The sequence below is a fragment of the Bombina bombina genome, chromosome 5, assembly GCF_027579735.1.
Source record: "Bombina bombina isolate aBomBom1 chromosome 5, aBomBom1.pri, whole genome shotgun sequence".
NCBI classification, from domain to species: domain Eukaryota; kingdom Metazoa; phylum Chordata; class Amphibia; order Anura; family Bombinatoridae; genus Bombina; species Bombina bombina.
Window position 1 is genome coordinate 475,525,591 of NC_069503.1, and position 14,588 is coordinate 475,540,178.

A 14,588-nucleotide genomic window follows, 5' to 3' on the forward strand; every position below is an offset into this window, starting at 1 on the left:
TGTTCAAGCCTTTGTTCAGGCTCTGGTTAGAATCAAGCCTGTTTACAAACCTTTGACTCCTCCTTGGAGTCTCAATCTAGTTCTTTCAGTTCTTCAGGGGGTTCCGTTTGAACCCTTACATTCCGTTGATATTAAGTTATTATCTTGGAAAGTTTTGTTTTTAGTTGCAATTTCTTCTGCTAGAAGAGTTTCAGAATTATCTGCTCTGCAGTGTTCTCCTCCTTATCTGGTGTTCCATGCAGATAAGGTGGTTTTACGTACTAAACCTGGTTTTCTTCCAAAAGTTGTTTCTAACAAAAACATTAACCAGGAGATTATCGTACCTTCTCTGTGTCCGAAACCAGTTTCAAAGAAGGAACGCTTGTTGCACAATTTGGATGTTGTTCGCGCTCTAAAATTCTATTTAGATGCTACAAAGGATTTTAGACAAACATCTTCCCTGTTTGTTGTTTATTCAGGTAAAAGGAGAGGTCAAAAAGCAACTTCTACCTCTCTCTCTTTTTGGATTAAAAGCATCATCAGATTGGCTTACGAGACTGCCGGACGGCAGCCTCCCGAAAGAATCACGGCTCATTCCACTAGGGCTGTGGCTTCCACATGGGCCTTCAAGAACGAGGCTTCTGTTGATCAGATATGTAGGGCAGCGACTTGGTCTTCACTGCACACTTTTACCAAATTTTACAAGTTTGATACTTTTGCTTCTTCTGAGGCTATTTTTGGGAGAAAGGTTTTGCAAGCCGTGGTGCCTTCCATTTAGGTGACCTGATTTGCTCCCTCCCTTCATCCGTGTCCTAAAGCTTTGGTATTGGTTCCCACAAGTAAGGATGACGCCGTGGACCGGACACACCTATGTTGGAGAAAACAGAATTTATGTTTACCTGATAAATTTCTTTCTCCAACGGTGTGTCCGGTCCACGGCCCGCCCTGGTTTTTTAATCAGGTCTGATAATTTATTTTCTTTAACTACAGTCACCACGGTACCATATGGTTTCTCCTATGCTATTATTCCTCCTTAACGTCGGTCGAATGACTGGGGTAGGCGGAGCCTAGGAGGGATCATGTGACCAGCTTTGCTGGGCTCTTTGCCATTTCCTGTTGGGGAAGAGAATATCCCACAAGTAAGGATGACGCCGTGGACCGGACACACCGTTGGAGAAAGAAATTTATCAGGTAAACATAAATTCTGTTTTTTCACTTGCTTCTGGTTGCTAGAGGCTTGTTCATTGGCATTTTTTCCCATTCCTGAAACTGTCATTTTAAGGAATTTGATAAATTTTGCTTTATATGTTGTTTTTTCTCTTACATATTGCAAGATGTCTCAGATTGACCCTGGATCAGAAGCTACTTCTGGAAAAACGCTGCCTGATGCTGGTTCCACCAAAGTTAAGTGTATCTGCTGTAAACTTGTGGTATCTGTCCCTCCGGCTGTAGTTTGTGATGAATGTCATGATAAGCTTGCTAATGCAGATAGTATTTCCATTGGTAATATACCATTACCTGTTGCTGTTCCATCAACATTTAATACTCAGGATGTTCCTGTTAATATAAGAGATTTTGTTTCAAAATCTATTAGGAAGGCTATGTCTGTTATTCCTCCTTCCAGTAAACGTAAAAGGTCTTTTAAAACTTCTCATTTTTCAGATGAATTTTTAAATGAACATCATCATTCTGATATGTCTGTTTCTGATGATGATTTTTCTGGTTCAGAGGATTCTGTCTCAGATATTGACACTGATAAATCTTCATATTTATTTAAAATGGAATTTATTCGTTCTTTACTTAAAGAAGTTTTAATTGCATTAGAGATGGAGGAATCTAGTCCTCTTGATACTAAATCTACTAAGCGTTTAAATTTGGTTTTTAAACCTCCTACAGTTATTCCGGAAACTTTTCCTGTCCCTGATGCTATTTCTGAAGTAATTTCCAGGGAATGGAATAATCTGGGTAATTCATTTACTCCTTCTAAAAGGTTTAAGAAATTGTATCCTGTGCCATCTGACAGATTAGAGTTTTGGGACAAAATCCCTAGTTGATGGGGCTATCTCTACTCTTGCTAAACATATTACTATTCCTACGGCAGATAGTACTTCCTTTAAGGATCCTTTAGATAGGAAAATTGATTCCTTTCTAAGGAAAGCTTATTTATGTTCAGGTAATCTTCTTAGCCCTGCTATTTCTTTGGCTGATGTTGCGGCAGCTTCCACTTTTTGGTTGGAGGCTTTGGCACAACAAGTGTCAGATCATAATACTCATAGCATTGTTAATCTTCTTCAACATGCTAATAACTATTTGTGATGCCATCTTTTTTTTTTGTTTAAATAATTTTTATTGAGGTTAAATATGCAATACAACAGATAAATTATTATACGGATATCATAAACATATACAAAGAAAGAACATATCCATATATATATATAGTCATAACTGTTACGTCACATTTATGCAAATATGTTAGAAATTAACCTCATATTTTCTGTATTTTCTTTGATTCTATTCTATATAATAGCATAAAAAGAATAAGCATGTAGCAATTTAGAATATATATGATATAAAGAATATAAACTTTTTAAGCTTTTCAAGCTTATGAAACCCAGAGTAATGTTATAGACGAACAGCTAATTGTGGCTTACAATATATAAGAACTAAAATGTTAAGCTAGAAGGTATCTGAGCCACCAGATTCTGGGTAGGTAAGAAGATGGTAATCTTAATTGCGGTATGTTTCAAGGGAAACCGCGCAAGAATGCTCTGGCATAGTCACATAATGCCAGAGTTCTACATATATGGGGGACGGACGGACGGAGAATGATCATGTATTTTCTTAGTTGGGCGTTAAAGCCGTTGAATATATAACTTCTGTGTAAATGTTCTCATGTTGAGTTAAACTAGTGGAACCAATCAGAAGTAAGAGTGATAAGGGTATATAGAGAACTGGGCTAACATTTAACTCTTATAATAAGCATATATCTAGAGTGAGAACAGTCTGCTGAATTATAATACTGGACCAGCCATACAACAAAATAGAGAGGGATAGTGCTAGTCTATCTTATCGTAAAAGGTGGTGAATAGGAGAGTGAGAGTCATACTTTTTGGTATCGTAGTGCAGGTCACTTAGTAAATATATATTATTCAAAGTATGCAGTTTCCCAACGTAGGCTGCAATATATAGAAACAGACACAGAGCTGTCTTATCAACCCATATCAAGTCTACTTGCGTCCATGTTTCTCACCAAGACCTGTACAGCATATGTCTTTCCACCTCAGCCAATACCCAATCTATGTAGTTCGTCTGTGAGATTTAACTGCTGCGGTACACAGATGAGGAGGGCTGACTTGGTATCACTCATATGGCTGGACAACATACTGCATCCCCAGCACAGCGCATCTTCAGCCCAGCAAAGTTCCCGGCTTAGAAGCACAGATAAATCTTCTCTGTTTGATGAAACTACATCATCGCAGGACTCCCACATCAGAAGGGAGGGGGAGGATGAGCAAAACTTTCCATTTCTAGGGTACCCTCTAGCGATAAACGATTTAGTGGACTGCAACATGCAGTAGGCCGCCTCAGTGTTCGAAGAAACAGCTGCGGTGTCCGGGATCTGTGTGCCATAAAGATAAGAGCTTATCCTCCTGTGTAGAGATCGCTCCGAGACAGCTCACCTCTGGCACATATGATGTAAGGCAGTTGTGGGGACTGTCATCTGGAGGGCTCTGCGACTTCTCTTGATGGCTCAGTTCAAACATGGCTGGCAAATCATGCCCAGTTGCAACTGTAAGCGCTTTCGACAGATTAGAAAAGTGAGAATTTATCATGGCTCTAAGTTCCTCACCCCACGAGGTCAGCGCCATCTTGAGTAACTCAGTCCGCTGAGTTGCCATGGATTTGCTTTGGCACGCAGTGAATCAGGTTATTTAAAGCTGTTTTGCTCCCGAACACGTTCTTGAGAATCACATAAGCTTAATATCTGTCTCTGGGGAACAATTAGCTACAGAATAAGCAAATAAGCCCCATATAATAAGACCAGAAACAGGAGCTCTACAAAAAGGCGACCATTGTCTTAGGCAGCTAGCTCCGCCCCCCTGTGATGCCATCTTTGATATCATTAGAATTGATGTCAGGTATATGTCTTTAGCTATTTTAGCTTGAAGAGCTTTATGGCTTAAAACTTGGAATGCAGATATGTCTTCTAAGTCAACTTTGCTTTCCCTTTCTTTCCAAGGTAATAAATTGTTTGGTTCCCAGTTGGATTCTATTATTTCAACTGTTACTGGGGGGAAAGGAACTTTTTTACCTCAGGATAAAAAAATCTAAAGGTAAATATAGGGCTGCTAATCGTTTTCGTTCCTTTCGTCAGAATAAGGAACAGAAGCCTGATCCTTCCCCTAAAGGAACATTATCAGTTTGGAAACCATCTCCAGTCTGGAATAAATCCAAGCCTTTTAGAAAGCAAAAGCCAGCTCCCAAGTCCACATGAAGGTGCGGCCCTCATTCCAGCACAGCTGGTAGGGGGCAGATGACGATTTTCAAAGAAATTTGGATCAATTCGATTCACAGTCTTTGGATTCAGAACATTGTTTCACAAGGGTACAGAATAGGTTTCAAGGTAAGGCCTCCTGCAAGAAGATTTTTTTCTTTCTCGCATTCCAATAAATCCAGTAAAGGCTCAAGCATTTCTGAAATGTGTTTCAGATGTAGAGTTGGCTGGAGTAATTGTGCCAGTTCCAGTTCTGGAACGGGGTCTGGGGTTTTACTCCAATCTATTCATTGTACCAAAGAAGGAGAATTCCTTCAGACCAGTTCTGGATTTAAAAATATTGAATAGTTATGTAAGGATACCAACATTCAAAATGGTAACTATAAGGACTATTCTGCCTTTTGTTCAGCAAGGGCATTATATGTCCACAATAGATTTACAGGATGCATATCTGCATATTCCGATTCATCCAGATCATTATCAGTTTCTGAGATTCTCTTTTCTAGACAAGCATTACCAATTTGTGGCTCTGCCGTTTGGCCTAGCAACAGCTCCAAGGATTTTTTTCAAAGGTTCTCGGTGCCCTGCTATCTGTAATCAGAGAACAGGGTATTGTGGTATTTCCTTATTTGGACGATATCTTGGTACTTGCTCAGTCTTCACATTTTAGCAGAATTTCATACGAATCGACTTGTGTTATTTCTTCAAGAACATGGTTGGAGGATCAATTTACCAAAGAGTTCATTGATTCCTCAGACAAAGGTAACCTTTTTTGGTTTCCAAATAGATTCAGTGTCCATGACTTTGTCTCTGACGCGATCTCCTTTGCTCGTTTTCACATGCGACCTCTTCAGCTTTGTATGCTGAACCAGTGGAGCAGGGATTATACAAAGATATCACAGTTTATATCTTTAAATCCGATTGTACGACACTCTCTGACGTGGTGGACAGATCACCATTGTTTAGTTCAAGGGGCTTCTTTTGTTCTTCCAACTTGCACTGTGATCTCAACAGATGCGAGTCTGACAGGTTGGGGAGCTGTATGAGGGTCTCTGACAGCGCAGGGGGTTTGGGAATCTCGGGAGGCGAGATTACCTATCAACATTTTGGAACTCCGTGCGATTTTCAGAGCTCTTCAGTCGTGGCCTCTTCTGAAGAGAGAATATTTAATTTGTTTTCAGACAGACAATGTCACAACCGTGGCATATGTCAATCAAGGGGGGACTCGCAGTCCTCTGGCTATGAAAGAAGTATCTCGGATACTTGCTTGGGCGGAATCCAGCTCCTGTCTAATTTCTGCGGTTCACATCCCAGGTGTAGACAATTGGGAAGCGGATTATCTCAGTCGCCAGACGTTACATCCGGGCGAATGGTCTCTTCACCCAGAGGTGTTTCTTCAGATTGTTCAAATCTGGGGTCTTCCAGAAATAGATCTGATGGCTTCTCATCTAAACAAGAAACTTCCCAGGTATCTGTCCAGATCCAGGGATCCTCAGGCGGAGGCAGTGGATGCGTTGTCACTTCCTTGGAAGTATCATCCTGCTTATCTTTCCGCCTCTGGTTCTTCTTCCAAGAGTGATCTCCAAGATTCTAAAGGAGCGTTCGTTTTGTTCTGCTGGTGGCTCCAGCATGGCCTCAGAGGTTTTGGTATGCGGATCTTGTTCGGATGGCTACTTGCCAACCTTGGACTCTTCCGTTAAGACCAGACCTTCTATCTCAAGGCCCTTTTTTCCATCATGATCTCAAATCATTAAATTTGAAGGTATGGAGATTGAACGCTTGATTCTCAGTCATAGAGGTTTCTCTGACTCCGTAATTAATACTATGTTACAGGCTCGTAAATCTGTGTCTAGGAAGATATATTATCGAGTCTGGAAGACTTACATTTCTTGGTGCTCTTCTCATCATTTTTCCTGGCATTCTTTAAGAATTCCTAGAATTTTACAATTTCTTCAGGATGGTCTGGATAAAGGTTTGTCTGCAAGTTCTTTGAAAGGACAGATCTCTGCTCTTTCTGTTCTTTTTCACAGAAAGATTGCTAATCTTCCTGATATTCATTGTTTTGTACAGGCTTTGGTTCGTATCAAACCTGTCATTAAGTCAATTTCTCCTCCTTGGAGTTTGAATTTGGTTCTGGGGGCTTTTCAAGCTCCTCCGTTTGAACCTATGCATTCTCTGGACATTAAATTACTTTCTTGGAAAGTCCTGTTCCTTTTGGCCATCTCTTCTGCTAGACTAGTTTCAGAGTTATCTGCTCTTTCTTGTGAATCTCCTTTTCTGATTTTTCATCAGTATAAGGCGGTGTTGCGAACTTCTTTTAAATTTTTACCTAAAGTTGTGAACTCTAACAACATTAGTAGAGAAATTGTGGTTCCTTCATTGTGTCCTAATCCTAAGAATTCTAAGGAAAGATAGTTGCATTCTTTGGATGTAGTTAGAGCTTTGAAATATTATGTTGAAGCTACTAAAGATTTCCGAATGACTTCTAGTCTATTTGTTATCTTTTCCGGTTCCAGGAAAGGTCAGAAGGCCTCTGCCATTTCTTTGGCATCTTGGTTAAAATCTTTGATTCATCATGCTTATGTCGAGTCGGGTAAAACTCCGCCTCAAAGGATTATAGCTCATTCTACTAGGTCAGTTTCTACTTCCTGGGCGTTTAGGAATGAAGCTGCGGTTGATCAGATTTGCAAAGCAGCCACTTGGTCTTCTTTGCATATTTTTACTAAATTCTACCATTTTGATGTGTTTTCTTCTTCTGAAGCAGTTTTTGGTAGAAAAGTACTTCAGGCAGCTGTTTCAGTTTGATTCTTCTGCTTATAATTTCAGTTTTTTTCATTATAAGATTTAAACTTTATTTTGGGGTGTGGATTATTTTTTCAGCGGAATTGGCCCTCCCTCTCTAGTGACTCTTGCGTGGAAGTTCCACATCTTGGGTAATCATTATCCCATACGTCACTAGCTCATGGACTCTTGCTAATTACATGAAAGAAAACATAATTTATGTAAGAACTTACCTGATAAATTCATTTCTTTCATATTAGCAAGAGTCCATGAGGTCCACCCTTTTTGTGGTGGTTATGATTTTTTTTGTATAAAGCACAATTATTCCAATTCCTTATTTTTTATGCTTTCGCACTTTTTTCTTATCACCCCACTACTTGGCTATTAGTTAAACTGATTTGTAGGTGTGGTGAGGGGTGTATTTATAGGCATTTTAGGTTTGGGAAACTTTGCCCCTCCTGGTAGGAATGTATATCCCATACATCACTAGCTCATGGACTCTTGCTAATATGAAAGAAATGAATTTATCAGGTAGGTTCTTACATAAATTATGTTTTCTGATAGCACCAGCATGGCCTCACAGATTTTGGTATGCGGATCTTGTCCGGATGTCCAGTTGCCAACCTTGGTTATTTCCTCCAAGACCAGACCTTCTGTCTCAAGGGCTGTTTTTCCATCAGGATCTTAAATCGTTAAATTTGAAGGTATGGAAATTGAAAGCTTAGTCATAGAGGTCTCTCTGACTCAGTGATTAATACTATGTTACAGGCTTGTAAATCTGTTTCAAGGAAGATTTATTATCAAGTCTGGAAGACCTATATTTCATGGTGTTCTTCTCATACATTCTCCCGGCATTCTTTTAGAATTCCTAGAATTTTACAGTTTCTTCAGTATGGTTTGGATAAAGGTTTGTCTGCAAGTACTTTGAAGGGACAAATCTCTGCTCTTTCTGTTTTATGTCATAGAAAGATTGCTAAGCTTCCTGATATTCATTGTTTTGTTCAGGCTTTGGTTCGTATCAAGCCTGTTATTAAAACAATCTCTCCTCCTTGGAGTCTAAATTTGGTTTTGAAGACTTTGCAGGTTCCTCCTTTTGATACATGCATTCTTTGGATATTAAACTACTGTCTTGGAAAGTATTCCTTTTTTTGGCTATCTCTTCAGCTAGAAGAGTTTCCGAATTGTCTGCTCTCTTGTGAGTCTCCTTTTCTTATTTTTCATCAGGATAAGGCCGTTTTGTGGACTTCGTTTAAATTATTCCTAAGGTTGTGAATTCTAACAATAGTAGGGAAATTTTTGTTCCTTCCTTGTGTCCTAATCCCAAGAATACTCTTGAAAGATCTTTGCATTCTTTAAATGTTGTAAGAGCTTTGAAATATTATGTTGAAGCTACTAAAGATTTCAGGAAGAATCTAGTCTATTTGTTGTCTTCTCTGGTCCTAGGAAAGGTCAGAAAGCTTCTGCCATTTCTTTGGCATCTTGGTTAAAGCTTTTGATTCATAAGGCTTATTTGGAGGTGGGACAGTCCCTGCCTCAGAGGATCACAGCTCATTCTACTAGATCAGTCTCCACTTCTTGGGCTTTTAAGAATGAAGCTTCAGTTGATCAGATTTGCAAAGCAGCAACTTGGTCGTCTTTGCATACTTTAAATTTTACCATTTTGATGTATTTGCTTCTTCTGAAGCAGTCTTTGGTAGAAAAGTTCTTCATGCAGCTGTTTCAGTTTGATTCTTCTGCTAATAGTTTAAGTTTTGTTGTGTTTTTTTTCAATTTATGAGAAACTTTTTTTTTTTTTTTTTGTGTATTTAATTTTTTCAGCGGAAAATGGCTGTTTTTATTTTATCCCTCCCTTTCTAGTGACCTTTCTGTGGACTTACACATCTTGGGTATTTCTATCCCATACGTCACTAGCTCGTGGACTCTTGCCAATTACATGAAAGAAAACATTTATGTAAGAACTTACCTGATAAATTAATTTCTTTCATATTGGCAAGAGTGCACAAGACCCACCCTTTTTCTGGTGGTTATGATTTTTTGTATAAAAGCACAATTATATTTCCAGTTCCTCTCTTTGTATTTTTTTTTTTTTTTTTTTTTTTTTTTTTTACTCCTTTTTCTATCACACCACTACTTGGCTATTTATAGGCATTTTGAGGTTTGGGAAACTTTGCCCCTCCTGGTAGCATTGTGTATCCCATACTATCACTAGCTCATGGACTCTTGCCAATATGAAAGAAATGAATTTATCAGGTAAGTTCTTACATAAATTATGGTTTTGTATACACTACCATTGCTTAAAATCACATTGAATTGCTGGACAAAACTACAATAGCATGGTTGTTACGCTATGTGCTTTTTTTTCCCTCTGGAGCCTGCAGCTCTTTGGTGAAGCTCGGCATCTTCAGACAGGGCTCTGCCACCATGGAGCTTAGTTATTCTTGCACCATGTGACAGAAGCAATGTCCAGAGATAATTTATTTCCAGCTTTTCAACATTTATATTGTGCACATTTTCTTAAAGAAATATAAAGCTCCTGCAGAAATTTATGTTAATTGTACTAATCAAGAGAATTTCTGGTTAAAGTTCACCTTACCTAGGATACAGAAAGAGGAGTCAGAATCACTTAATGCTCCTATTACTGCTGAAGAGATTGGCAAAGCAATTGATTCATCCAAACTCAACAAATCGGCTGGCCCGGATGGGTTTCCAGCAGAATATTATAAAAGTTTAGCTGTAGAGCTAATTCCAATTTTAGAGAAACTCTTTAATAGTCTTTTTTTTTTTCCTACTGATAATCCAATATCTGCTCTTTTTTTCTGCCGCTTATATTTCATTAATTTTAAACAAATTTAAAAACCCCGAAGATCCAGCTTCGTATAGACCCATTTCAGTGCTCAATGCTGATTTTTAAAATCCTGGCCTCTCTTTTAGGTTTTACAGACTTGCTACCTGTCTGGATAAACTTATTCATCCTGTACAGTCTGGTTTTATCACAGATCGGAATCCCTCTAAGAACATATGTAAACTAATTATCTTAGTTGACTATATATGGAATTGTGATAAATTTTAAGGAGAAGAGTGACTTTAAAGACATAGCTATTCTTACATTGGATGCTGTCAAAGCATTTGACATATCTTGGACGCTTCTTTTTACAACGCTTGCAAAATTTTGTTAAATTCATTTTAAAAAATTATCGGAACCCTGTATCATTTCTGCTTATTAATCGCACTTTGTCTTCTAAAATAATTCTGCACAGGGGAACAAGACAGGGTTGTCCCCTTTCACCTCTCCTGTTTAATATTGCAATGGAGCCCTTGGGGATCCCAGCTGGTACTCAAAGTTTAAATATATTACTCTATGCAGATGATATTTTAATATTTCTGCAGAATACTGTTTAAAGATTGTACTACCTTAGGGATTGTATAGATGAGTTTAGCTCTTTTGCAGGATATAAAGTTAATTTAGAGAAATGTGAACTCATGTGGCTCGGTAAACAGAGTATAAAACAACCTAAGACTACGTTTCGCATAGTTAATGCTATTAAATATCTCGGTCTTGAAATCTATAAAGACCCTAAACATTGGTATCGGGCTAACTTTACATTTCTCTTTCAAAAGGTTAAAGAAGATCTCAAGCTATGGGCAGCTTTTCCATTATCTAATACAGCATCTATAAATTTAATCAAAATTATAATCTTTCCACGTATCTTATACTCGCTGCAAAATGTGCCTCTTTTTATACTAAATAAAGATTTACGTAAGCTTGCTTCGTGGTTCTCTAAATTTATATGGAAATCTAAAAAATCTCTTAGCAGGTTGTCATAAAAAATACTCTGCTGCTGGTTTAGCTCTTCCTAATGTCAAATTTTACAATTGGGCAACTTTGCTTAAATTAGCCATTGACTGGATTGCCCAAACTAATCTTGTTACCTCTAGTGGTATGGAACTACATCTCGTTGCTCCATGGTCTTTTTAAAGTCCCTTTAACATTGTCCCTTACATAATCTTCCTTTTAATATTACTCTTCTCTGGTCATTTAAAAATATAATTCTTGCTTGGCATAAGTTTGTTTTTGTTTTTTGGTCTTCTTTTAAGAATTGATTTCTCCTTCTCTGAATATCTGCCTATCAGGGGTAATCACCTTTTTACCCCTGAAATTGACCAGAAAACTTTTCAAGAATGGCAGGATAGAGGTCTTAGCCCATATTCAGCATTTGTTGAATATCTTTATCAGATACACTCCTGGGAGACTATCTTTCAACACTTTGCTCTTCCTTGTCTAAACCTTTTTGCGTATTTTCAAATGCGACACACTACTAGCTTGCAAAAATTGTATTGCTCTACCAAGGTTGAGTGGTCCGAGGTTAAGACCTGCATTCAGAAATTTATAGCAGGGGATGCTTCAAATTCCCTAATATACAATATCATACTTACTAAACAAAGCGTATTAGCTGTAGACAAATTATGTAACTTTTGGTTACCCATTATTCCTACAATGGATTGAGAAAAAATTACAGAGTCTTATTACTGTAGCTAAATATCCTATATCGGTTAGTTGGAAAGAATCTCATCTGAAATTAATAAATTATTTTTATTTAACTCTGCTTAAACTATCTAAATTTTACCCAAATAAATTGGTAGTATGTTCACGTTGCTCTAATTCCAGAGCAGACCTTCCTCATATGCTTTGGTCTTGTCCCAAAATTCGACAACTGTGGCAGAAAATTCAATATTGGCTCATTAGTGTTTACAATGTGGTCTTTTCTTTTTCTCTGGAAGATATAGTCTATCTAGTGCCTAACCCTAGGGCTAGTTCTCAAACACGAATTGTAAACACTATTATATTGATAGTTAGATATTGTATTTTTAAAAATTGGATTGCCAAACGTCCACCTAGTATGGCACAAATTTTGAAGGGAATACAAGCGCAAATTCTATATGAATCTTTTCAACTATATCAGGTATCTGAGAAAAGAATTAATACGTTTTTGGTAGGATGAGCTCCAATTATTAAGTCATGCCCAATCTCGTTGCTGGGGCAGATTCTGTCTCCATTTGTTTCCTCTATCAGCTTTGCCGAATTGGTTCTGTTAGATGTATTCCCACATACTTGGATTAGAAACTACAGAGAAATCCATTAGGCGAAGGCGAGAAAACCCCACGCAGGGGCAAGGTTCTTGATACCAGCAGATCTTGCTCGGCCCTTCTCTCTCTTCCTTCTTCCCTTTTTTTTTTTTTGGGGGGGGGGGGGGGGGCAAATGTGTTGTATCCCAGAACTAGTAGGGACCAGTTTCTAGAGGTATGGGGAAAATTAAGAACATTTTTCAGTTTTCATTTAAACTCCTAAACCATTCCTCGGACTGAGGATGAAAGCATGTACGCAATATCTTAAACTTATGATGTTCACTTGCTTTGTGTGAGTTTTTCTTTTTATATTGTAATTGCGTCTGTACATGATAGTCCTGCGTGACACAAAATGTCTTGTTTTATTAATGCTTTATTATTTTTGGCTATGTACAATAAATATATTTTTTTTAAAAATGCAAACAGAATTATATGTTGCATTTCTTTTATCATCAAATTTGCTTTGTTCTCTTGGTATTCTTACTTGAAAGCTAAACCCAGGTAGGCTCATATGCTAAATTCTAAGCACTTGAAGGCTCCCCTTTATCTCAATGGTGTTCAAGCCTGTGGAGTTACTTATGAGAGGGCACTGATTGGCTAAAATGCAAGTCTGTCAAAAGAACTGAAATAAGGGGGCAATCTGCAGAGGCTTAGATACAAGGTAATCACAGAGGTTAACGGTAAAAAAGTTTTGGTTATGGGAAACTGAGGAATGGGTAATAAAGGGATTATCTGAAGTAGACTGTCTCTTTTTTTTTTTTTTTTTTTTTTTTTTAAGAGAGCTTGCATAGGGAATAGTAACTTCTGTTTAATGCCCCTTTTAAGAATGCAAAAAAGGAATATATTTTTATTTTGGGATTGCTGAGTCTTATGAAAACATTATAATGTTGAATTGCTCTATAGTGTTCTGGGCAGGGATATCTTTTGCCAAATTTGGAATTAGAAAACACAATATCAAGGTTTCCATCTTTTATTGCCTAAAGCCTTTGTGTTACCCATGTATGCTAATATATTCTCATGTTTGTCTTCTGTTTCAGGTCTTGAATTTATCTATGAATACCATCCAGATAAAAACGGAAATTGTATGTTTGATTGTACATTGTGCAATTTAAGAACAGTTATGATGAGCATGTTTAAACACATCACTGGGGACAGACACAAGATTATCTACTTAGTAAGTCATGTTGTTAAGGTGCCTATTCAAAATCAATGAGACTTTTCAATAACTGCATAAATTATTTTAAAAATCTGTGTCCTAAAATGCAGGCGAGTGTTAAAGGGACAGTATACACCAATTTCCATATAACTGCGTGTAATATACACTATAAAGAAGAACATACACAGATACTGAAATAAAAATCCAGTATAAAAAGCTTTAAAAATTTTCGTAGAAGCTCCTAATTTAGCACTGTTGATGAGGTTATGCTGGGACATCCACTGAAATGGGCTGAGAAAGCAAGAATAGCAGCCCCCCCCCCCTCTCTCCTGCATATGACCCATTATAAAAACAGGAGAATGTGGGAAGCTGTAGCCATCAGTATACATCTAAAGCTTTGGGGCTTGGTTAGGACCCAAAAAATCAGCAGTTTTTTTTTAAAAAAATGTATAGTTTTTGTTTATTTTTAAATAACACTCCCAGATGGGCTATATAAATGGATCTACAAAACATATGCAAAGAAAAATCTAGTTTACAATATCCCATTAAGAAAAATTAAACACTTTTTTTTACTAATTCAGGTAAAACACATCCATGCACTTAATACACATTAATTTCTTTTTGAATAAGTAAGAAAATATGCGGGTTACTTTGAACATATGGACGTGGTTTTGAAACCAAACCACGTTAAAAAAAACAAAGAAATGTTTTCATTTTACACACTAGAATTTTGTCAGCAATACTGATGATTGCTAATCATTCTTAATCTACCCAGGCAGGAGACTCCTTTCTTTGGCATTGATTTATAGTAGGTAGGTTATGGTGAACCCTTCATCTCCATGTGCAATTAATTAAATTGGTTTCTTTGATTCCAAGTAATCCAGCTTGAAATCCATTGATTACTATTTAAATAGTGACGTTATTTTATATTTAGGTAATACTGTATGTCAGAAATTAAGCACTCAGTTGCAGTAGATCTGAATGTAAAACACATGATTTTAAGGCATTTAGTATGGTTTGCTTTGCATTCCAAGACATTGCCCCTCTTATCTC

At 37.5% G+C, this 14,588-nt stretch overlaps 1 protein-coding gene across 1 annotated transcript in view; it reads left to right on the forward strand.

The window, feature by feature from the left end:
- The window catches only part of LOC128661515 (uncharacterized), a 309,387-nt gene that overhangs the window by 49,674 nt on the left and 245,125 nt on the right, over positions 1-14,588 (forward strand). The window contains exon 11 of the mRNA XM_053715765.1: positions 13,417-13,553. Coding sequence (XP_053571740.1) covers positions 13,417-13,553 — 137 coding nt within the window. The remainder of the gene's footprint in view (positions 1-13,416; positions 13,554-14,588) is intronic.